Consider the following 26,552-nt stretch of genomic DNA (forward strand, 5'->3'; position numbering starts at 1 on the left):
TAGAACGGAATGAAAAAAAACATCCAGAACACGAGACCAAGAATCACACAAGATCTGAGATGCAGCTAATGGGCAAACTATCTGGGCCTATCTGCAACCAAATATCATATTTCATTTGGAATGTAATGGATCCCATGAACAATGGCATTCAAGGCTGGCAGTGATAGCAGCATAGTATAAATTGTTGGCTTGTGTTTATTGAGGTAAAAGGTAAAAATAGATTTTGTCAAGCTGTATAGTGTCAGTCAATATACATGTGATTATCAAGCAGGAGCCAAAGTTTTCACTGCACAGAGATCACTACAACAAGACCATTTCTGCAGAGTATATAAGCCCCAGCATATAATACTAGAAATTATATCTAATGAGAAAATGTGTTTATTTAATTTTCATTTTTTAACCCATGGAACAGCGCAGCTGAGCGAAAGGGGCCTTGACTGGGTGAGGAGGTCGGATTAGGATAATTGGGTTAAGGCACTTTGGGAGGTCTTGTATAAATAGGTCCCTCGATTTTGTCACTTCTAATCAGTTTTTCTTACCTAAATATTTCCACCCTCCCTCCCAGTTATTAGTAGGGTGACCAAGGTTCTTCTTGTCCACGTCACAGTGGCGGGGCTGGTCCGTTTAAGGTGGGGATGGAATAATGGTTGGTTAATAGGAACTAGTGTGTTTCTGGTTTGGTTGGTGATTTTGAGCTGGTCTATGGCTCAGAACCAGGTGTGGGAAAGTACATCTCGGTATGCTCTTTCCCGACTGGTTTTGTTGTTGAGGTTAATGATGTTGTTATATGTATGGGAATGGGGGAAATGTATGCACTGTATTACTTTTGGTGGCAATTCTATCCAAACAGTTTGTGTCCGTGTGTTTATTTGGTTGGGGATTATGGTATCGGACATCCGGGCCCAAAAAATCGACAATTCCTTGATGGGTTTTAGTGTGAAATTAGTTTGATGGGAATTATGTGGCAGTGTGGTGAGATCCTCTAAAGGACATAATGTGAGTTCCATCAAGCAGGCTAGAGATGTTCAGCAAAAGCTGACACAGTATCATGTGTAACAGGACCGAGTGTCTTAGAGCTTTTGAAGCAGTGTAGAACAATAGGAAACTTAGAAAATGGCAGATAAATTAAACTGGATACGCTGTAAATCCTTTCATACTTATGTAAATGTACCTCTTTTTATATTTTATTTTGCATAATTATGGAATTGAGACCATTCTTATATGTGCTTACCTTGCAATATGTTGTATACTGTCATTATATAGGTGTTGTCTACAATCTACCTGTATGTACAACATACAGTATATTGTAAATACTTTAAGTGTTTTGGTTAGTTACTTTTGGGAAAAACAAAGGGGAAATTGTTATTGTTTAGTTTGGCAAAATGGATGAAAAATTATGTTTTCACTTTTTTCTTTATTAGCACAATTAAATGATCTGATGAGTTTACCTGAAACTAGTTATCTATGAATAGCTTAATTTGTCCTCGAAAAAGTTAGGTAAAGTGAATGCTGTTTATGAGGTTGTCACCTTAATATTCTAAAACTACAAAACTTGACCCAGCTACCCGAGGGGGGAGGGAGTGCCCTGATCTCTGGCGTGAACTGGGTAAATATACTGTATATGGTGTCGATGAGCTGGACAGCTGTGAAACCATTAGAACAAATTACAGAATCATTATGATTAATGCTTGGTTAAAAGTTCATAGTTTCCTGTATCTTGGCTGATGAAATATCCACTTCGGGGGAAGATTACCTACTACATCCTTTGTCTTTGTGATTTATCACGTACTGTTGGAGCAATGCAAATTATAAAACCACTGGCTTTTATCATTGAATAAATTAGAAACAATTTGATCAGTTTTAGAATATATTTTTTAATCTATGTATTTTGTCTTCATCTTGATCTTTAAGGATTGTGAAAAAACAACTGCTCATAAATGATTACTTTTAACAAAGATCTGGATCTCAAGATCAGATAATTTTAATTGACTTGGTTGTTGTATGACGCCTACAAGGTTAATTGTAGAACTTAGTTTTGCTGTGGCCTTTGATCTGCCCCCTTCAGGTAGAACTTGTTTTAATAGTATTTGGGAAGGACATGGTTTTATCACATATTTGTGTACTTGGTTCCACAGATCTGAGCAATGCTGACTTTGGCTAGTCCAAACTGATAAGAGGAGACCTTGGTTGCTTAACTTCTGCTTGCTAAATACTTGTGTGTAAATAAGCAAACCGGGTCTTGCTGACATGTACATCAAACACAATGCTACAATTTAAGTAATTATTAGTGCCGGCTTCTATATTTAGTAAGTATTATCAATGCAAAAAAACTAGGCAAATTGAATTGTGAATTTTAAAAAAATGACCTTGAGTGTTGGAAGCTCAGAATTCTCAAATAAATCTGCGCACCCCACACATCACAAAATGTTTATGTTGCTATAGTTTGCCCCAATTTTTGGTTTCTATATGAAATGTTTCTAGCACTGCCGATAATGACAAAGATGAACAAGCATTTTAATCCTGCTTGCTAACCCTGAAAACTACTGCAGTCATATTAAGGGACAAGGTGGGGAACGAGTGTTAATACCCCCCCTGGCATTGTAAATATTAGTTGCATTTTCTCTGATCATTCAATTCTTACATCATAATATGTACCACCAAATTAATATTGTATTTTCAAATTATAATATAAATGTTTGACAGTAATTTAATGGTTATTTTACCTCAACTTCCCATTGTCATCATATACATTTAGTGAATGGCTCGAAATACAATTTGGGTTGCCAAATCTGCCTTTTTTCCCCAGGACATTCGGAATTCTCCGTGGTATAAGGAAAGGCAACCAGAGGAGAGCCTACTTTCTTTGTGTCATTCAATGGAGGTTATCACGGACAGCTCAGTTCAACCTTAATTGCATGTTACCGCCTGATGCCGATCCTAGGAAATCTCTTCTGCTGGGTAGCAGCGCTCCCACTTAATTGACGCTTCCATTATGATTCCTCTGCTGCCAGAAAAGCCAATGAAATCCTTTTGTTTGTTCTCCCGGTACACTGAAGAAGCTCCATTCCATTCCCCAGAAGGGGCTCCATGGGCTTTCTAATGGAAGAACCTACTGAAGATTTCACCTTGATAAAGTTAAGTATTGTTTAATTTTCACACATATTGTGGTGCCTTTTGTAAATGTTGCGCAGCATAGTTACATAGGCCTTTCCTATATCTGTTAATTTGTTGCTGTTGATCCAAAAGAAGGCAAAAAAAAAGGCAATTTTGCACTAACCAGGGAAAAAAATTCCTTCTTGACCCCAAAATGGCACTCAGATTTCTCCTTGGATCAATAAGCTGTTTCCCCATAATTGAGATTATATCCCTGAATATTATGTTTAATCATTTTATTTAACTGTTTTAACCGGTTTAAGTGGTATCATTATACCAGATATCTGGTGTTTCTATTTCAAGCGCTGAATATCACTCTCTCTATTCCACTTTAAACAGGGGACACAAACTCAAAATGGAAATAGCAGACTGATGTTTAACATCAATTGTGGGGAAAACACTTTAAGGGATCAAATGTGATAGCTTGCAAGAATATATTGTAACAAAATTATTATCTCAAATCAACATGGGTTGATTGCAAACAATTAGTGGCAGGAAGGAGTTTCCATTGCAATTAATTGGTGCACTTTCCACATGTGCACGGGAGGGCTATAAAGACCCTCAGTGTTTACTGAGCCAGCACTAGAGCCGCCTGCTGATGAGTATATCACGACCATAGACATGTGTTGTGTTTGGCCGAACACATCTTCTACACGCAAAGTAGCTGGGTATCTGGGGAGGAGCAAATGCATATGAGAGGAACAAAATTTAAAGGAATCGTGCAGCTATCACATTCATTTAAGTGCATGTGATGGCTGGAGTGTCTCTATAAGGGTTATTTACACTTGGTCTGCATCAACAAACACCATATGAACAAAAGTATGTGGATGCCTGTCCATCAAACTTATGTTGGACATCCCACTCCAAAACATGGGCATTTATATGGAGTTGGCCCCTCTTATGCAGCTATAACAACCTCCACTCTTCTGTGAAGGCTTTCCACAAGATTTTGGAGAGCGTCTGTGGGAATTTGTGCCACTCATTCAACCAAAAGACCCTTTGTGAGGTAAGGCACTGATGTTGGATGACCCGGCTCGCAATCACCATTCCGATTCATCCCAAAGGTATTCAACAGGATTACGTTCAGGGCTCTGTGCAGGCCACTCGGGTTTCTCAACACAAAACCCATCAAACCATGTATTTATGGGCCTTTCCCAAACTGGAGCCACAAAGCTGGAAGCATACAGTAGTCTAAATGGCCTTTGTGTAGCATTAACATCACCCTTCACTGGAACTGACAATAGCTTGTCAGTGATTAAATTATTTTTAAATGCTGTTCAGCAATGGTCCATCTAGAGAAACTTTTAGCATCAAAGCCAAAATGCTTCGAGTGAATCAGTGTCTACACTGACATTGTAATGTCCGTGCTTAGTTTCCACCATCACCTACTGAGGTTTACACCCAATTTATGCAACCTGTAAGGCTCACAAAACATACAGCTCTGAGAAGACACCTGAGCAGGACCGCAGCTCCAAAAAGCTTTGATTAAAACCATATAGAGATGAAATGTTATTTCCTTCACTGCAACATATATTTATAAACAAAGTTCTTATCTTGTCTATATAGACATGAAAATCATTCTTTGGGTGAACTTTGCTAAGTGTCTGACGACATTGTAAGAAGATGACGAAGATGCTCTCTCCACTCTATAAAAATTAAACAGGATTTGGATAAAGCAAGAAATCAAAAAGGGTAGGCGGTTTAATAGAATGGCCAAGCAAAATCCTGCCCTGGTTAATAATGCTAGGCCAGTGTTTGATGCCCCATGTTCAGGGCTGTCTTTTTGACCCTGAGGGTACTGCAGGCAATGTTAAAGCTCCCAATGGACCATGTTCTAGCTTCTCTTGAATGGCACAAGATCACAGTGTTACTAGATCTGCTGTTCCATGTAGCATATGTTTCTCCATCCAGTATCAGTTTGCCAGGGGGGTGCAGGACACCAAGTTGTGGTAGGTCACGGTAGGGGAAGCCTCTGTCAGGGCATGTAGAATGTATTTTCGATGAAAAGGGGTAATGACCCTAGGTGAGAACCCTTGGTGTGAGAAGACCTGCAGATCATTTGATACATGCCTTTCCCAAACACCTAGTTCATTAAATGAACAAACTTTAGGTGAGCCTGGCTGGGTATAACAGACAGGGCGACTTTCAATGGACTATGCGCCTTTTGATAGCTTTTTGTGTGTCTGAGTAGTCATCACAAGTATTACATGTGCAAAACTGATCTATCCAAATACTGACTTCAGCTTAAACAAATTGTGCATCACTTTGATACATTCATACACACCAAGGGTATAGAGGGGGTGTGATTCTAGGTCCACAATAGGGACTGTTGTCTCACATGTAGGATACTTGGGGGATATTCTTTCATCCCCCAGCTCAAGCGCTCCATCACCTCTTATCAAATCTCTATGACTTTTAGAAAACTACGCTCATACCATTCAGATTATCTGTGAGCCACTAGCGACAAGCGTCTTGAAATTGAGTATATGATGCAAGGATACCGTGCGGTTACAAATCGTAAAGTGGAGATTGTAGGAATGCAGGGGCAAGTTATAAATAAATATTATGGTTCTGTCGGACACGGGAGGGCATTGTCGGTTTGTAAAGATCCGCTTCACCCTGCAGTAACCCTTGTGTTGCAAAGACCCATCCATCGGACACTGACCGAACACCCCCCCCCCCCTGACCTCCTTTCTGGGATCCCGTGTCACCCAGTGCATTTGTGTTATCACGTTCACGCTGTTGGGCAGTGCGCGGCGGTGATTGGATGACAGCGACGTGCGCTGCATCCGGATTGGCTGTGGAAGAGCGATCATGTGCATGGGGCTGTCCGGCTGATGATAACCAGCGAGAGCAGGCAGACGTCTGCGCCAATCTTCAGGAGGCTTCAGTGGAGGAGTGACACCGCTCACCGGGGGTGATCACAGTACAGGTATCCCATTATTGCATTTAACACTTTCGCAATGTTATTCATATTTAACCATTAACTACATTAAAATAATTTAAAAATATGGAACAGGAGGGAATATGCGAATGCATTAAAGGATGGCGAAGTTATGAGCAACTCATTTTTTCCCCAAATTATCTTATTTCTTCATTAAAAAGATGAATGTTTAAAACTGCCCAATAAAATCATTGCTATTAAGCATTAAAGTGTCAGTTAAGTGTATTGAGTTAACTCTTGGCACACAACTAGTTAATAGATTTACCCCCCCCCCCCCCCAAAAAAAAGCATGTAACTCCACTGTAGAGATGCTAAATAAATTATTTGTAAGTCAGCACACTTCTAGGACATTTCACTAAATTCTGTGGCAGTCAAAGTGTTAAAAGAATAGTACCTGCATTTGTTGCACACCCTGAAACACAAGCAAATAATGGAGACATTCTTAATCTGAAACTGAATTTATTCCTTTCTTGAATGGATGTCAGTTATATGGTATTAGAAGTGGCTAGAAAAATCCAGTGGTTTTGACCCATATTGGTAAAATACCTCAGCTGCTTCATTACCTCTTGGCAAGAAGATTGAGATAGGAGATGGTATGCTGTAATGAAAAGCTGCAAAACTTTTTTGTAATAAAGAGAAAACGTATTTTCTATCATATAGTCTTATTTATAGTCTTGCTTATTTTTGTATTATAAAGTGTATGGTTTGTTGCTCCTGAAATCATATTGCCAGGGAGGTATATAGACACAAATGGATAACAATTCTGGTTGATTTGTTGCCAGGTATTGTGTAGATTGTGTTTGCACATGTCAATGTGTCACACCTTAAAAATCACTAGGTAGGGGAAGTAAAGGATCTGGCGTATTGCACTGTCTTTGCAGAACATGCAGCAAAAATATGGGCTGATTGCAAACTAAGAATCATGTACTAATATATGACTTGAATGCAAAATGTACGTTATATGTATAACGTATAACACAAATATTTTTATTCACTTGTTGACTAAGTTGAACTAACAACAAACATGCAACATTCTGTAGTATTGTGTCATCTTTTAGTTATTGTAACTGTAACTGTTATTTCAGAAAGCAAAGAATGGATATGCTAGCTATTGTGAAAAAAGCTAAATATATTTAAAAAAAAGTTAAGTTCATTAGATCTTGTCACATTGATTTATATTATATTTCTCATGACACCGTTGTGTGTATTTCGGTGTTAACCCTTGATGTTCACATTAGAGAAAAGTTAAATATATCTGATGCTGACATACAACACTTTTTTTTATCTAGGTCTGCCTCTTTTCACACAATATGGATCTATATTTTGTTCAACATCAATTTTTAACTGTTTTAGTACCAAGGTACACTGTAAAACAGAGTTAATCTCGTGAATTTGATATCACTCTTCTCTTTTACAGAATGATCCAGATTCTTGAACCACGTTCTCTGCCCCGATCAATAATGCCAGTTGATGTTGCGGTTAGAATATGCTTGGCACATTCACCTCCGCTGAAAAAATTTCTCAGTCCATATGAAGATATCCGAGGAAGAAACTTTGTGAATCGATTCAAACCTCTAAGGCCATGCCTCACTTTAAAAAAAGAGTCTGATTCCAGGAGCAGTGAGTGGAACAGGTCGAAGGCTCGCAACAAAAAGAAAGTTGTATTTGCAGACTCTAAAGGACTCTCTCTCACTTCGGTTCATGTGTTTTCAGAATTTAAAGAAGAACCAGTGACACATCTCCAGTTTGACCTTATTGATTTGGAAGATATCACAGCAAGTTTAAAACTTCACGAAGAAAAGAACTTAATTCTGGGATTCACCCAGCCATCGGCCGATTATTTGCAGTTCCGCAACCGCATTCAGAAAAACTTTATCTGCTTGGAGAACTGCAGTCTTCAGGAAAGGTCCATTGCTGGTACCATCAAAGTGAAAAATCTGAGCTATGAAAAAATGGTGAAGGTCCGCATAACCTTTAACACCTGGAAAACCTTCTCAGATGTTGATTGCACATACATGAACAATGTGTATGGAAGCACGGACAGTGATACATTTTCATTTGTTATCGATATCCCTCCCAACACTCCCAGCCATGAAAAAATTGAGTTCTGCCTATCGTATGAAAGTGAAGGCCAGATGTTTTGGGACAACAATGAAGGACAAAATTACTCTGTGGTTCACGCAGAGTGGAAATCCGATGGTGTGCAAACTCCTACACCAATTAAGCCAGACGCAACCTCATACAAATTCCAAAGAATGAAACAACAGAGTGACTTGTATGAGTTTGGGAGCCCTAGAACATCATCTGGGCTCTTTCCTGAATGGCAGAGCTGGGGTAAATCTTTGAACACATCACCATACTGGTAAAGATAACCAGCCACTAGCTATGGGCCCTACCGAGCTGAAAGTTCTCTATGTCTAACAAGCCTGGAGTGTAAACAAGCCAACTGATCTTTAAATCTGATGCTTGCAGAAACACTAGATTGTCTCGTCATAAAGAGTATAATCAAACGCAGCAAGTTTTTATGAAATACACATTAAGGTTCAAAGATAAGAGCTTAGTATGTACGACTTACATTTGGAAACACTTTGCTTGAACAAACAGCCTTTCTACCAATGATTATCCTATGTACTACACACGGCAGCGTAGCGGGAGCCTGTGTGAAGCAAAATACATTGTTGCTTGTTTTAGAAACAGTAAGAAGACGCTTCTTTCAAAGGAGACAGATTTAGGCTTACCAACACTAGAAGATAATTACATAATAACGGTCTCACAAGTAGCAAGGTTTAGAATTGGCCTGTGATTACAAGAAGGATTAAGATTCAACAGAGAGATACATCAATGAGGACTGCAAGAGAAACACAATGTTTCTGTAAGTGAGAGTTAAGGTGAAAACCAAATACTTTAAACAACCGTACTAAAAACAAAATAAGGTGTCAGATTTTAGGAGCCGGTCTTTTAAAGTCCTAAAATGGTTTTGTATTTGATTATACTGATCATAAAGAGCGACCTGGTCCTCCCATAAACATGCCATATAATAATTTGTTTGGGTGAATGAATCATATGTTTGGAAATTTGAAAAGAGATTACTCCAAATCATTGCCTCTCTAGCTGTTGTTGGGTTGCACCTTTCATCAAGTATGTGCGGAGCGTAACCAGCCTTTTTGCCAGTTGTATGGAAAAAAAGTGGCAAAGGTGGACCCAGCACCTAGAGTGATGATATATATAACCCGCTTTATTTTCAGAAGAGACCTTGCGTGGTTAATTTCACACTGTATAATGATCCTGAAGCCATGTTGTCCTGCAGGAGAAACCCTGCTGTCTTTTTTTGTTGTGCCTTTAAAACTATTGCCAAAAATAATAATGCCATGTTCCGAGGCTGTCTACCACTAAGCCTAGATATTTTTATAGTTACAGTATGAAATCTCTTTTGTGTCCCATACAAAAATGGTGCAGAGCCATAATATTCACACTACATCACTAAGTTTGTAGTATTTTGCTTAATTGCAAAGTGAATTGATTCCCTTGCCCTTATTCTACTGATCTGTGGGAACAGAAGATAATTAAAAAAGTATTATATGCCAAAAGAGTTTTAAACCTAAAGGATTACAAAATAATTATTCTGACCCACTGTAATTTGCACATTTGCAAGGAATCTGTAAGATTTTGGATCCACAATTAATAAAATTATAGGAGTCCCAAAATCCCTTTCCTTCACATTGAAGGTAATAAAAAATGTGATGCACCTTTTTTTTGTGAATTTGGTATTTAATACATTTGTAGTTTCCTTTAAAAAGGGATAGAATGATTGTAGTTGATGACTTTTGCACAGAATTGTTTTATTGCAATGTGGATGTACCTGTGCAATTAATCTCAGACATGTTAAACCTAATGTCTTTAATGGCTGTGACGTTTACTTTTGCTTGGAGAATAATTTAAATTCTATGTTCCTCTAGCTCTATATTTTTTTATGAATAAAAAGAAAAAAAGTAAAAATATGCACTTTTGGATCCCAATGTTTGGAATAGAGCAGATTATTTTTCTATTTTGTAGCAGGCTTGAAATTGTTTTGTAAAATGTAAAGTATCTTTTAAATTGAACATATGTATATTTAAGTGTGAATATGAATGAAAGCAAGAGTTGGTCTGTGCTTGTGAAAGGAATTGTGATAGTCATTGCTGTATAAATACTGGGGAAGATTACCACAATCTAATAATTCTATTCCAGAGAAGAAAAAAAAGGACTACTTTACAAATTAAATCCATCAAATGATTCTTTTATAATAAAAATATGTTTCTATGTGAGAGTCCAAATTAAATAACGTTTAAGACAATATATATAGAGATGAGATGAAATGAACACATTTTCAATCCCATGCCACAATTTGTCCTACTGTAAAGATTTAACACTGTATAAAATGTCTGAAATAAATTATGTTTTTGTATTTTGACTTTGGAATTTTTCGTTTTTATTAAAATAATTGATTGTCTGAGGTGCTATCCATGCAGTCCACAATATGTAGTGGCTTGTGGCAACAACTGTTGAGGGGCTTGAGATAAAATATCTTGACAATTCACCGTGCCTAAGACTGTCAGTGGTAATGGGGTGGGTATAGTAAATAAAGTTAAACTACTTTGTTAGTATTCGCTCATTAAAGAAGTATTGGTCCGTGTGATTGCTATTCAGATGAGCTAGTGAAAAAATATCCCTGTGCCAAACAATGAGGGCCTTCTAAGGGCCTTCTAATGGTAGGTGGAGATAGGATTGATCATTATGTCAAGTCAGGCATTTATTATGCACTGCTATATATCCTCTATCCTTTGTAAAATACATGTGAATGTATGCTCAGCAAGACACAGTGCTTACCATTAAGGAGGAAGAAGAAGCAGCTTTGAATGGTAACAGCATCAAGAAAGCAAAAAGCGTCACTGACCATTGATTGTAATATGTATTTATTAGACTAATGCATGGCAAGCAAAATCTTTCGGATGTTTTTGCTGCGTTAATTTCAGGCAATTTCCATTTTATTCGGAACGACATTAGGGGGCATTCCCAAAGAGTAAGGATGGTCAAATAGGAGTAGTAGTAGAGCACTGGGCTTGGGCGGGCAGAGACTGGCTAATGATAAGCACATGAAGCCCCATGGAGCAGGACGGAATTTCTAGGATATTATATATTATATATAACGTCAGGTTTTGTCACCAATATTTATTGATCAACTAAACTCTACTCAGGAACAGGGTAAAAAACACCTGCTGCAGTCCCAGTAATACACTTCAGTAGTCACTAAAGGTACTCCATACCACGCTACAACAGTACATTGTATGCACTAAAAAACTATTAATTAACTTGCAGTATGGTGGGTGAGCAATGAGCATTAATGTCAGCCTCTGTAAATGTTGATTGGCCAGAGCGAAAAAGCCATTACAGCCATAACCATCAATAGGAACACCATACCTGGGAACCCTCTGGGAGAAGCACCGCTTCTCTGGTTCCCTAGGTCAACCCCCGAATCTTCCAGGTTGCTAAAGCGGGGTCTTGACACGCCTACTCCCCACCTATTTCCCCTTTAAGTGGGGGTGTTTCCCACAATGTCAGCGGGAACGCCCAATGACATCAGCAGAAACGCACACTGACATCAGCAAGAACACCAACTGTCATCAGTGGGAAAGCCCCCGGCGTCAGCGGGCGCACACATCGACGTCAGTGGGCAGTCCTGGTCGCATCCCGCTAGAGTACGCTCCGGGTCATCCTGTCAAAGGGCCCATCTCCAACAATAGTGTAGATTTAACTAGCCAAAAACACCTCTGCTTACTTTTCTTCAATAAAACCAATCAATCCTAGTGCACCAGTACCATTATATTAAGGCTAAACGAAAGGACAGGGCCCCAATGCAGAATGTGGACCAATAATGATGAGCACAATAAGCAAGGATGGAAGGTTTAATGGAGAAGAGAGAGAGAGAGGAAAAAGAAGGCTAAAGACAGAAAGGATAAAGTGTATTGTGGCAAAAAGAGGGAGCATTGTGGAACAGAGTTTGAAGGGAGACAATAAGTATAGAGACAAAGTAAAAGGAAGCAGAATAACAGCAAGAGATAACAGCTATTTGAAAGAATAGAGTGGAGAATGGAAAGAAAGGCAAAATAAAAGGCAAAAATGGACACAGAGAGCATGTTACAGCTTGTGTTGATGATCTACCAGACAGAGGTAGATACTATGAAGTAAACAAGGAAACCTGGAAGATGGACACAACTGTAGCAATCTTAAGTTCTTGTGGTATAGTAAATACACTCAGGAGTTTTACAGTTGGCCAACTAGCAGAGAAGGCATCCTCTGATATTTATCTGGGAAACGTTTAGCATGTCCTATTTAAGGATAGCAAAAGTCTCTGACTTGGTCAAATAGCCGTTTGCAGGTTTCAGAGTTCCATGGCTCATTTTGGCAGTGAAACACTTATTTTTCTTGTTTGGCAGACAACCCAACATTTTCTCACTATGTCTTTTATATATACAGTATATATTCAGAATATTACAAATATAAAGCAGTGTTTATGCCAATGTGGAAAACTTACTTTTGTGTGAATGCTCAAAAATCTTAACACAGCATGCAAAACCGATTTGGATGAAATTTTCAAGGGTTGAATTTCCATAATATTATAGAAATATTAAATAGGTTCCTCCAGAGTAAGGGTGGTGAAAGAGGAGCACCAGTAGTGGGGGACTGGGCCTGGGCATCCAGTCACTGGCAGATGATGCAGCCCTTTTGAGCAGGATTGAATTTCCACAATCTAATAAAAAAAAAAAAAAAAAAAAAAAAAGGTTCCCACAGAGTAAGGATAGTCAAAGTGGAGCAGCAGCAGTAGTCATAAGGCCCGGGCCTGGGCATACAGGCACTGGCAGATAATAGGTGCATGCAGCCCCTTGGACCACGACTGAATTTCCACAATATTATAGAAATGTAAAAAAATGTTCAACAGAGTAAGGAAGGAGACAGAGCAGCAGCGTTAGAACCTCACTCACTGGGAAGATTGACTTTCAACCAGGTGTGCGGAGAGCTTTGTTCTCTAGGGGTTGAGTATGTTTCACACAGAGAAAACTATCTCCCTTTGGACACCGGTGGGTGGGCATGAAAGCAACTGTTGGGCCACTACAGAGAGGACTGGACAGATAACAGCTTTCCGGTCCCAATAACGTAGAGGGTCAGTACCAGGAGTGGCAGTTCCTCAAGTTATACCTTCACCATTTAAGAGGCGCTACTCTGCTTTGGGAAGTTTGGGCGGTACTAGTATCCACCAGAGGATCAAGGGCTGCTGCCCAAAGGGTTAATCTCCAGTGGGTCTGGTGCAGCTGTTCTGCATGGGTGCAAGGGATTGGAAATGGGACATGAGGCTGGCACTACTGCCACTGCTGCTGGGAATTTCCATTTCTCCACTTAGCATGCCCCTTTTGTGCTGCATTTCACACACCCTATGGACAAGAATGTCTCTCCAACTTTTAAATGTATTTTTAATGGCCAACTTACCGTTAACCCTTGGGTCATATGGGGCGGCCATTATGTACTCTGGGGTGTCCATGATGTTTTGCATGCAACTTTTCAGCTCCTCTATCAGCTTTGCAACATCCACTTGTAATCTTTTGCATAGAAAGACCTCATTTTGTTCCAGCAAAGTCATACATGTGTTGGTCAAGGTAGGCAAGTAAGGGATGACATGGCCCAAAGTGGAACTCCTCTTGCTTAAGTCGTCAGTCACCTCCCTAAATGGCTTCAGGACTGCCACCACCTGCCCTATTAATGCCCATTCCCCCCCTCTCTAATGGGCTGGACACTCAATGCTTTGCTCAGAGGACATGGAATGAAGGGCCCGCTGCTGCACTAAGATCTGTTCCATCATGTCTATGGTGGAGTTCTAGCGGGTGACTACATCCTGATGTAGACTGTGGTGGGGTAGACCTGCCTTTTCCTGCTCCTCCCACTCCTCCCTTAGCTGCTTGGTTGCCTTCGGGCTGCGTTGAAACTGCCCGTCAATCTGTTTCGAAAGCCTACACTGTGTGTCAATTAGCTGCATAAGAGCTGAATAAAATGTGAGCTGATGGGTGCTGCTCACACATAACCTCAGAATGGAGTAGGAAGAATCTATAAGCCTGCTGTGCTTCTGTCACCCCGTGTGCCTTTGCCTACACTGGCTACAGTGGTCCTTGTCCTCCAAATATTTGAGCAGTCACTAGTGTGCCGTCAGTGAAACAAAGGCATGCTGTGCACTAATGGTGCTTCATATGTCAGATGTGAAGTGGATGGTTTGTCCAGCTGCCTTGGACAGGTCAGCCTAAAACAATGACACACAAGATTGGTAAAGGGAGAGCACTATAGTCCTGCTGAAGGTGGTGTGACAGGGAAGGCGGTAGTAGGGAGCGAGTGCCTCTTTAAGCTGCCTGAAGGACTCACTCTCAATCATGGAGTAGGATGGACCTCCAACAACGATAAGCTGATCAAGGAGTTGTGTCACCTTATTTGACTGCTGCTTTGACGTGCCCCTTGAATGGAAAACCCCAAAGTGTTCTAGGGTACAATTTTGCAGTGGATGTCTGTGCCCCACCTGTCTCTGCAAATCAGTCACACTCTTCAAGAAGTCTGAGACCTCAACACGTCCTTTGCTGTGGTAGGTACTGCTACTGCTGGTGGAGGCTGTTGTGGGTTTGCTGTTGTCGCCAGTGCCTTCAATTCTCTACTGTGGTATATACGTGGGTTCATCCCAGAATTGGTGAAATGTCCTTACCCCTGCTCACTGCCTTAAGACACAACTCGCATCTTGCACAGCGCTCATTTTCCACAGTCTCAAAATGCTTCTTTCACGCTTTACTAAGGCATTGCCTACCAGACGAGGTGTTTTTCGTTCTTTTTTCCCATACTTGTATGTGTGATTGTGATGCTGCAAGAGTAGACCTTCTCTCTTCTTCCACACAATCTTCTGGGGCAAAAACAGACCTGCTCATCTGGCAGTAGTCAATACTCCATTTCGCATTTCATCGAGCACCAAAAACAGCTTGTAATGGCGCCAAAAGATTTTTAATGGCGGCTACACTTGGTGACAAATGGACGAATCATGACTTATTTTCAGCACTTTTAAAGTTCGTTTTCATTGGTTTTGTTGGAGATCGCCTTCATTATCATTGATTTATACAAACACGAAACAGGCAATTTTTGTTAAAAATAAACTTTGTACGAAAACAAATGCACAAGTCTAATATTAATATTTTCCTTCCAAAATGGTTTATTTTTTTTATTCATGTACTAAGTGATCCGTGCGCCCTGCACCACCTTTTTCAGTTCTCTTGAAATATCTACTGACTGATCCAGGTGCTATTTAATCATGTTTTAGTCAAAGTGAGGACATCCAGTTAGTGAGTTACAATTTTCATAATTGACAGCTTGAAATTCTAGGATTCGGATAAACTGGTGCTCATGCTTTTCACATTGCAAAAATAAATTGTATAAAGACAATCAATTGAACATGTACAGACATCAAGTGTTGAAAATCCTTCCTCTTCTTCTCATATTCATGGCAACTGCAGTTTCTCCATCAAGGAGAATGTGCTTTCCTACTTAGACAAACTATTAATTGCACTACCTAGTATGTTAACTATAAACCTTAGGAGACCTGTCAATATATAATTTTCTGAAAGTTTTTTTGACATAAAAAGACCTTTTAAGAAGGGGAAAATCTGTGCTTGTTTGTGTGTCCTATGACAATTCAGAGTGATTGTGGCCGAATTATGCAAGAGGTACATTATTATTTAATTAAATATTAAATTGGTTGGATATTCATAGCTGTGATTCAATGCTCCTGACTCAATTTGGTTTTAGTCTGTAAATACAGAGCAAATGTTCTGCATACCAGAAGCAAATTAAGGCTCCTGAGTAAATGCTCAAAAATGAACGTTCTTAGCCAAAATGCAAGTTAGCAGTAAACGACTGTATCAAGTAATCACACCACAAAATGCCTACAGATAATGGGAGCACACATTTTTGTATCTCAGCCAACTCAATAATAACTTGAGTTGGGAGGGAACCCCAATTATTGAGTTGGCTGAGATAGTGCCAGCGATGGCTCAGGGAATGCCCCAGGTGGAAATCTATTCCAACTCCCATCTGCATGCGTGGAAAGTGTTCCGCTTGATTTTTATGGGAGCTTCAAGTAACCAATCAGTGGCAAGAATTCTCAGACCACGGTGGAGGACAGTGACGGAAGCTGCAGGACAGTGTTGTTTATTATATTTTCTGAAGACTGCATATTAGAGTATATTAGAGTACTTTAATATGTATCCTTCTTTAGAAAGTTTACTGTCCTTGACAGCCTGTCACTTTAATTATGTTAAATTGTCTCTCCTCTGTTTGCCTCAAATACTATACAAAAGAAGGTACTGATAGCTATTTGCCATTAAAATTGAAAAAGGTAAAATAATCTGCATTGTTTGTATGTGATTAAAACTTCAGGAGAAAGAGTTAAACAACAAACCTGCATTCCTTAATATATTTTTTATAAATGAAACAGCACCTTACCTGACAGTAATAATCAGAGGTCTTGTTATCTCATCTCAAATGGAATTATTGCCTTGGTCTATTCTCATAAAGCTCAAGGTCAACAAAATATGTGCCAAAAATGTCAGCTAAATATAAAAGACTACTATTTTTAAATGTTTAGATCAGAGTTTATTTCATCCCAGGATTAACACATTTTTGGCAGTAATATTTTAGAGGATTATAGCACACTTCAAAGGATTATGCCAAGCCCAGGTAAATGGGTTTATGATTAAATATTTGTATCAGAAGCTGGAGCTTTGTATTTCAATATTTAGTTTGAGAAGCAAAGTTTTTCTAAAATTTCCTGGCAGTGAATTTGTTAATCATTTTAGAGTCTGTCTAAAAGTAAAAGAGTAAAACAAGGAATCCTTAGCGGACACATTCATACCCAGACCCTGTGATGAAATATCCTGGTAACTATAATAAATCTATTCAACAAGAAACATAATATCTTTCGGTCATGTGAACTTAAACATTGATTCTTTGGCCAAGGTAAAAACATTTTTCCATGGACACTAATGGAAATATTACAAAACATTTTAAAATAAATACATTTAAATGAGATAAACTTTAATTTTTTTATACAGTGGTTTTGGTAGTGATTAGATTTTGGTACTGAAAAATACTATCTCTTGTGTTTTTTTTATGTTTTTTCATATTTATGTTTGATAATTGAATATCCCATTTGTAAGCATCATTAAAGGGGAAGTTCCATTGAAGAAAGTACTTTTCCTGATCAAACACCTCACTTAGCTGGTGATGCTAACAAAGTCCATTCTTCCATAGAAGTCAGAGTGTCCAGCTGAGTGACTATGATTGATCCATTGAATTGTTTACCATAGGCAGAATGATTAGGGGTCTACCTGAGTATTGTTGCTGAACATGTCCATCCCAGCAGGATAATGCACCATGTCACAAAGCATACATCATCTCAAACTGGTTTCTTGAACATGACAATGAGTTCACTGTACTCCAGTGGCTTCCACAGTCACCAGATCTAATCCAGTAGAGCACCTTTGGGTTGTGGTGGAACGGGAGATTCGCATCATGGATGTGCAGCCGACAAATCAGCACCAACTGTGTGATGTCATCATATCCATATGGACCAAAATCTCTGAGGAATGTTTCCAGCACCTTGTAGAAAGTTAAGAATGAAGGCATAAGGCAAAAGAGGGTCCAACTAGCAAGGTATACCCAGTGAGTGTATATACACACACACACATATATATATATATATATATATATATATATACACACGATCTCTAAATCAGCGCACACACATCAAATAGATTATAAACTCTCATGACTGTAGTTAAAACTACTTAAAAACACCTTTCTAAGATGACAAAATTGGAGTTTTAGTCACATTATATGGCCATATTATGCTAAGCCCACCACTATGCCAAAGTACTCCAATGTAGGGGGGGTCCTAACGCTAAATCTTTGCAAGTACATTGCTTACCAGGAGCCAAAAGGCCTCCCTAAATACAGACACTCCTGCAATTTATAGGTTTCCAAGGCCCTCACAAATGGAGCACCTGTGGTGGGGAGGGGTGCTGAACCAAAAGCCTGGTCAGAGCTTCAAATACAAACAAATACAAAAAGGGAGCACTCAAAACAAAGTTTTTAAGTAGTTTTAACTACAGTTATGAGAGTTTATAATCTATTTGATGTGTGTGCGCTGATTTAGAGATTGTGTATGATTTTGGTCTTCAGCAGCACCCCCTTATAATTAATGCTAGTTCAGGTGAGTGCTTCCTTTTTGTATTTGTTTGTATTTGAAGCTCTGACCAGGCTTTTGGTTCAGCACCCCTCCCCACCACAGGTGCTCCATTTGTGAGGTCCTTGGAAACCTATAAATTGCAGGAGTGTCTGTATTTAGGAAGGCCTTTTGGCTCCTGGTAAGCAATGTACTTGCAAATATTTAGCTCCATAATAAGCAACAGTATTTAGGTTAGGACCCACCTACATTGGAGTACTTTGGCGTAGTGGTGGGCTTAGCATAATATGGCCATATAATGTGACTAAAACTCCAATTTTGTCATCTTAGAAAGGTGTTTTTAAGTAGTTTTAACTACAGTCATGAGAGTTTATAATCTATTTGATGTGTGTGCGCTGATTTAGAGATTGTGTATGATTTTGGTCTTCAGCAGCACCCCCTTATAATTAATGCTAGTTCAGGTGAGTGCTTCCTTTTTGTATTTGTTTATATATATATATATATATATATATATATATATATATATATATATTTAAATGATCACTTATATTGACAGAATGGATTAATCTATCCTTTCATACACTAGCTAGATTTATTCTTATATTCTCTACTCTTAAACGCAATGCATTAACAACAAAAAAAAAAGCTAGTTTACATGATTGTGCAAAAAAGGATTTGGTTTTATTATAACATAGAACATGTTGCAAAGAGCAAAATCTTTGGCTCTCTGACACATTTCTAAACCAGCTTCATGTTTGATAAGAATGTTTCCAAAGCTTTAGTACTGATTTAGTAATGGACAATATCTGCTGAGGGGGTTCCAGACAGGTCAGAGAGTGCCAAAATGCCATTAAATAAACATTGCAGACTTCTTATTAAACTTTGAACGGTTTAATGTTGAACAGATTCTTGTAAACATTGTTGCAAAGTTTTCCCATCTTCTCTCTCTTTTTGAAGCTAACCTTAACATGCAGTGTGATTGAAAGACTTCTATTCGCAAATCCACTTGTATAATGTTTATGCCTTATTTGGACACAAAGCTGTTAATACAGCAGATATTGAGTTGCGGTTGTTTAGCTTTTACTGTACCTCAACATATAAATCATGCATTATACAGGGCCAAATCAGGGTTAGCGGGAGAAGCTCCCCAAGGCTTTGGCTTTACAAAGCAAATGTTTTACGTTGAGATGACTTTTTATTTGACTACAATCCACCTACTACTGTTCAGTGACTACTAACTTTCTGAAATTCCATCTGGATGGAGAACATTTCTTCTGGGCTACAAGCTATAACTAACAATGTCTTTATAACCCATTTTATATTGTGTATTCTTCTTTGGTAAAAAAAAACCACATACTTTCTTCTCGTGAGCTGGTTCGTATATTTTGCTGGCCCCTGGAGCAGCTTACTCTAATGCTAATCAATATTTAGTAATGATCTTTACATTGTGTTATATTTAGAATCGGGCTTCTGTTGCCACCACGTCCCAGCAACACACAGTGCAGTTCCTGGATTAATTGTACCAAAGGCTTCTGGGAGGTTGGCTTTGTAACATATGGCCCGCTCTATATCCGCTCTGTGTTCTGTTTGCCAGATGGTAAAAAAAAATCACAGCTAGGTACCATGTAAAAATACAGAAAATTGTACAAAGGAGTACGATTCTCTGAAGCCTCTTGTTTACTTTATCTGTCCAAAGCAGGTGCATGGGTAGAGGCTTACTGATGTCTGTTCATAAAAGTCTGATGCCCCAGTCCTTGCATTAGTGGTGATGAAACCATGTTGCAGCTTACATATGGTTTATGTGTTCAATGCAGCAACAAATACTGCTTTAAGAGATACTATAGATTGTTAATGTTGACACCCCTTTTTGTATGTGTTTGTATTAGCAATGCATGACTATTACAGTTAACAAAGCAATAACACTAGTAACAAATGTGGCTCTTTCATTGTTGCTTGTGTGTAGGAGTTACCCTTATGATAAAAACCAGTTACATTCATGACATTGTACTGTAGACAGAACTCATTTGACTAACAATTCAGTTAGTCAGTTTATAATTTAGATTTACTGATATGGGTTTATTCACTAAATATGGTTTCAAAACTCTGAATTTATTATGTATTTTCATGGATCATCCCTGGCAAGTTGCTCCTGCAAGAAGTGCTGAGCTGGGCCTGCATAATGCAAAGTTCAGTCTGTGGGTGGAACTATCAAGAAATCTCACTGCTTGAACTATACATTATATGGGGCCATCTAAGCACTTCCTGCAGCAGTAGCTCAGTGGGGTCAGAAACTCATAATGTATAATGCAGGAACGCACTTAGGTAACTAAAGTGCCCAGCAGGGTGACACAATGCATGTTACATGATACCGCGGTAGTAGTGGTGGCTCACAGGCAGCGTGCTAGCTGAACCCACTGATGAGGGAAGAATGTGTGTGTATGTGCAAGTGTGTGGTGTTAGAGTGATTGTTACTATATGGCAGTAGAGTGTGTCCTAGTATATGGTTGTAGGATGTGTGTGTAAACATATACTGTTAGGACAAGTGTATGTTACTGTATGTTGTTAAAGTGTGCATGTATGTGTGTGTGCATGTTACTGTATGGTATTAGCATATCTGTGTGTGTGAGAATATGATGTTAGCATGTTGGGTTTAGTGTGTGCATGTATGAGTGTTAGCATATGATGTTAGCATGAGTGTGTGTGTCAGCGTATGATGTTAGCATGTCAGGGTTGAACCTATGATTAGTGGTTTGAGGGAAGTAGTTTATGTAAAATTGATTGAGTGTGGTTGATCAAGTTTGCTTGGAGGTTACATTTGAAAAGTGATTCTGATGCACAGTGATTTTCTCACCTTTGCAACAAATGCGATGGTCCAACAAGCATATAATTTCCGTGCAAGACTTTGCAGACTTTGTAAATCACCCTTTATCCTTAAGTTTGTTACAAGTTTGTGCACTTAAGAGAATTATACTTGACTGTGTATTGGAATGGAAACCAAAAAGAATTAGTATGTTCCTCAAATCACTCTCCCATTATCTTCTGTACTATGATAGAATATGAATTCTACTATAAAAATGGATTCTCAGATTTTCAGTTCTTGTAAATTCATTATGTTTTCTCTACTCCAAGAATTGATTACTATTTTTTAAGACAGTAATGTTACTGCTAATGCAAGCAACATAAAAAAAAATCATACATAGGAAGTCATTTCATCATCAGAGCCCTTAACGTCCCAACAACGCATTCAATTATGTATGGGAACAACAGTTTCGAATGCAATCTTCATGTGTTTTCTGCTATGCTCTCAGATTGGTTGATTAATATCACTTATAGTAACATACATCTTTATGCGGTGTTAATGCAGAAAGTAACAATGTCTTTTTGAATGTCTTGTTTTAGTAGTTAGGAATGTGTTCTGCATGTAAACAGCTCAAGACCAAATTTGCCTTTGGCTGTATTGCATTCCCAACTGGGGAATGAGAAAAAAAATAGTTGGCAGGCTGAATGTGTTTTTCACAGAGACTTCAGGGCTCACTTAATAACTTTTGGCAAGAAACAAGAATAAACAGGAAGTTTTAGAAATATATACTCCTTGGCTGCTCCGCGGAAGTTTAAAAAAACAGCAACATTTTATTGTCTTAGTATGTTATAGCTTTTGTTTACTGTAATGGGCTTTAACTAATGTGATGCTTCATTGTATTTCATTTAATGGGTTAATTACATTCCTACAGACACATATTTCATCATACCAGCTACCCATAAAACAGCTTAAAATAACATTTGGTTTATGAAAGTGTGTTCACTGAACAATGATCCACAGTAAACACATTTCCAGTATTTAAAAGAAGTCTCTGCCAAGGTCATAACTTTGTGCTTACAGTCCAGTCCCCCGCACTGAATAAAAAAATAATTAAAACGCAAGAACATTGGCTCTTTCACCTCTCCAGCAGAATCAGCCTTTATGTGGTGCAATGGAACTGAAATAATTGCTGGATTTTATTGCTGGTGTCTGGCTAGCAATTTGGGCAGCTTCTTCTGGTTTCAGTGGGCCTTAAGCAGGCCCGGACTGGGACAAAAAATAGGCCTGGGCATTTAAGCCCGAGCAGCCCATATTTATTTATTTATTTTATTGTTAAAGCCCACCCTTCATGTACCATCTTTGCATTTACTCATTCACACAAATCATTAACACATTCATTAATGCAGTCTCACAAATCATTCAAGCAATTCATCCACACATGAATTCATTAATTGTCATACGCATTCACACAATTCATCCACACATTTATTCATTCATTCATTCTCATACGCATTCACACTACCCCCTCTCCCCATCTTATCTGCCCCTTCTCACTATGTTCCCCCTTTTCACTAAGTACCCCTTTTCACTATGTACCCCCTCTCACTATCTATCCCCTCTCCCCATTTCTCACTATCTAACCCCCCTCTGCCCCTTCTCACTGCACCCCCCTCCCTCACCCTACTTACCTTGTTGCCAGAGCAAGCAGCAACTGCGGCCGGGCCCGCGGCAGGACCGGACCGGACTGACTGACTACGGCCGCATTAACGCAGGGCATAAGGGGCACCTGCCCCTTAAGCCCGCCGCAACTGCGACCGGGTCCGCCACTCTAAGGGGCCGGGAAGCCCCCACCAGGGCCGGCCTTAGGGTCAGCGGCCGCACAGGGCTTACATTAAAACATCGGGGGTTTTTTTTACTTTATTTAACATCCTCCATGTTAAATAAAGTTAACAAAAACTTTATTTAACATGGAGGATGTTAAATAAAGTAAAAAAAAAACCAAAAAAAACCCGATGTTTTAATTTAAACCCTGTGCGGGGGCTTCCCGACCCCTTAGAGTGGCGGACCCGGTCCCAGTTGCGGCAGGCTTAAGGGGCAGGTGCCCCTTATGCCCTGCGTTAATGCGGCCGTAGAGGCCGCATAGGCCCAGTCAGTTCGGTCCTGACTGGGCCTATTTTAAGGTAGGGGCCTGGAGCTGCAGCTCCATCAGCCCCTAAGTCAATCCGGCCGGCCGATGGCCAGTCCGGGCCTTGCCTTAAGGATAAGAAAAATGAGTGGCCAAGTGGCCCCTGCCTCCTCCATATCTTGCATACGCTCACTCTAACACATCTACACACATACTCCCTAAATCGCACACAGGTGATTTAAGACCCTGGTGAGTGCTGGAGGGATGCATGTCTCCAAAATACACCTTACTAGTGGTTATCTTTAAGAAAAGATCCCTGCTAAATAAGGACATTTGGAATCTATTTGTATTGAAAATGCATAAAAACATGATTAATGGATTTTATTTTTAATACGTTTTGGTATCCAGCAATCTGAAAACCTGTTCCCTTTACAGACAACATTGTTTAATTTAGATCTGTCAGCACAGATTTTAGTGGGCTCTGCAGCATTTATCACACACTCGAGTGTGCCTGGGGCATAAGTGAGGTGAACCGAGGCTCATTAACTCCCCAAAACATGTTGACTAGGTACCTTCTGTTTTAGGGAATTATAGGCTACAGAACAACCTAAAAACACAGAATGAAAAAGAATCAGAGTCCAGACAATTATAAACATTTAATTTTAGCTTCAACTTTATTTTATTATTTGTTTAAATGGGAGGAAGGTTGGTATAGCCTCAGAATGTCTAGTCATGCAAATATTGCAATACACGATTAGGAAATTACTATACAGTCTTTCTTCCAATAAGAAATATGCTCATCCACTGCCAGTGATAGTTCTCTTTTTGATCTTCAACCTTTGATGATTTCACTGCATGTACCTACATAACTGTGATCAACTTCTCTATTGGACATTTCAGATCTACATTTTATACTACATCATACACAATACATCGTTATTTTTTTTTCTTTTTTGAAATTAATAATGAGCAATATCACTTAGAAACCACCTTAGATGTTATATCTTAATTTCCTGTTAAGATATAATCACCCTTTTTAACACATTAATATAGTAATTGGGAATCAAAAAGCATAATCTATAGGAATTTGAAATACATTAATTGAATTAGCCGAATGATGTGTAGCTAACAATTAATATCAGCCTATATTATTGACTTGCAAAGACAGTTTTTGAAGAAATTGATTAAGTCGGCAAAAAACACATTGCAGGTATAAATAATTGCATTTATAGACATTAATCTGAACTATGCAACGGGCGCCACTAAAAGGGAAGATTGCAGTAGCAGGTGCCAACTTATTAAGCAAAATTCTGGTTGGTATCTCAAGTGGAAACTTCTGTCAGTGATGACAACTCTTGAACAGCTGTAGAACATTTCACTGCCTCATCCTCTATTTAAGCCAAGCTATATTTCCATCCACCCATATTTTGTGATAGGAAGAAGATTAAACAAAATACTGATTTGATTATACATTAGCATTTTCAGATGGAGTGGGAAACAAGTATAAAGTATTTCAGAAAATTTTCTTTTTCTATTTTTGAAACAAAATGCTAAAGGGGATGGCTAAGGTAGTTAGTGAGTTAGTGGAAAATGACCCTTGCGACATTAGTGTCTATTTAATGAGTTATTTCAACACCTGTCTGGTCCATATTTTTTCTTTTTTTATCTTAAGGCAAGGATGTATCTGTAAACAGCCTTTATGTATACACTTCGCTAGGAATACAACTGTCCCGTTTATGGTAAATCTAAAAGTTTGACCAAATAAAATAAACTGTTCAATTGCTGCTTAGGAAGTTGTTCTTTTTAAATAATGCTTGTAACTACATTGTACTAGTCCTTATGTATATGTAGAGATTATAGTCCAGCAAGATGTATAGTCACACAATAGCACATTTTGGCTAAGTAGGTTAATATAGAAGGCAGACCTTCTAGGCATAAACAAAACCCCATGGATTTTGATACCATGCAAGGTACCAGCAGGGCCTGATGAGACAAAATTCACAAAAGTCCATTTGTAAAGAAAGGTAAGAATACATATACGCAACTAAACAGGTCATTAGACTGGAGAAAGCCAGTGACATATCCTGGCCTAGGCCAACCAGGTCTGGGGTTTCAGGGCCAGGGAAGTGGCAGTCCCCCTACTGCAAAATCAAAAGGCAAATTGTCTTATGGGATGTTCAGCCCCCAGTGTGCTTCTGCTCAATGGGCTGCTTACAGACATCTCTGATCTCCCCAACTAGCCCGTTTACACTATGGAAGCTCTGTAAGACAAAAGAAGATGACGACTGTGGAGGGAGTCACTAAGGGTGCTATCCTAGGTCAGGCCAAAGGTAAATTCACCATAAATACACCATTGAATACAACAGTATCTTTAGTACACACATGAAGACTCCTGGGTGATAGATGTTGAAGGCTGCTGCATGCCAGATAACTACTCGGCTGTATGAATGAAGACACAATTAAGGAAATACAACTATTAGGGTGAGCTATGAGAAAGGCGCACCAGTAATATTTTTAAAACATTTGACTATTTCTGCCTATCATCCCTTTTGAAGTTGTGCTGTACCTTGGTATTATATGAATTTATTATAAAGAATATGCTAGTTAAATCATTATATTGTGCCCTATGTAACTTTAGGCAAATACCTTCTAGTATCTCTAGTACCTTAGTACTGTTTAGACAAACTTTTAACAATAAAATGAATACAAATCTGTCCTTATGATAGTAAATAAGCCATATTATTTAGGGTACACAATCTTTAGAATGTATCTGTCTGTCTCTGATGGATTGCATTCTGAAAATGAATTTGTTTTTGATGTTTAAAAAAAAAAAAAGTTCTACAGTTTTACTGAAGCTAGTCTTAGTCATTCTATCTAATGTGACATGGCACTTTGGCACAGAAATGACTGATTAACAAGGTTTTAGGCATTCTTTTTTCTGTGCGAGAAATAAATAAATAAATAATGCCTTTTACTTTGTAAACGTGAGGCATACTAGCATAAATGTTTGGGGATTCTTGTTATACGATAAGAATTTGGAAACACAGCAAATGTTACATTGTCCACAGAGAGAGTTGTTATAAACTAGTCAGGGAAATAAAATTGTTGGCTCGTATTAAATGATTGTTACCTTGACCTTTGAACAACATCAGATACCAGCAGGGCCGCCATCAAGAGGTTATGCCCTGCTCTCTCACGTGGCAGCAGGGAAGCAAGGCCCCCCGCAGGCTCC

The 26,552-nt window shown here is 38.9% G+C and overlaps 1 protein-coding gene across 1 annotated transcript; it reads left to right on the top strand.

Moving 5' to 3' along the window:
• The first annotated feature begins 7,506 nt into the window (after nt 1–7,506).
• LOC149298942 (protein phosphatase 1 regulatory subunit 3C-like) lies at nt 7,507–8,463 on the top strand. The gene has a single exon (XM_089486978.1). It carries the CDS (start codon nt 7,516–7,518, stop codon nt 8,461–8,463), a length of 948 nt encoding a protein of 315 aa, XP_089343104.1. The 5' UTR covers nt 7,507–7,515.
• Nucleotides 8,464–26,552: the final 18,089 nt, after the last annotated feature.

This window comes from Sceloporus occidentalis, unplaced genomic scaffold, assembly GCF_023333645.1.
Source record: "Sceloporus occidentalis isolate IW3139 unplaced genomic scaffold, rSceOcc1.0.p SCAF_30, whole genome shotgun sequence".
Classification (NCBI taxonomy): Eukaryota; Metazoa; Chordata; class Lepidosauria; order Squamata; family Phrynosomatidae; genus Sceloporus; species Sceloporus occidentalis.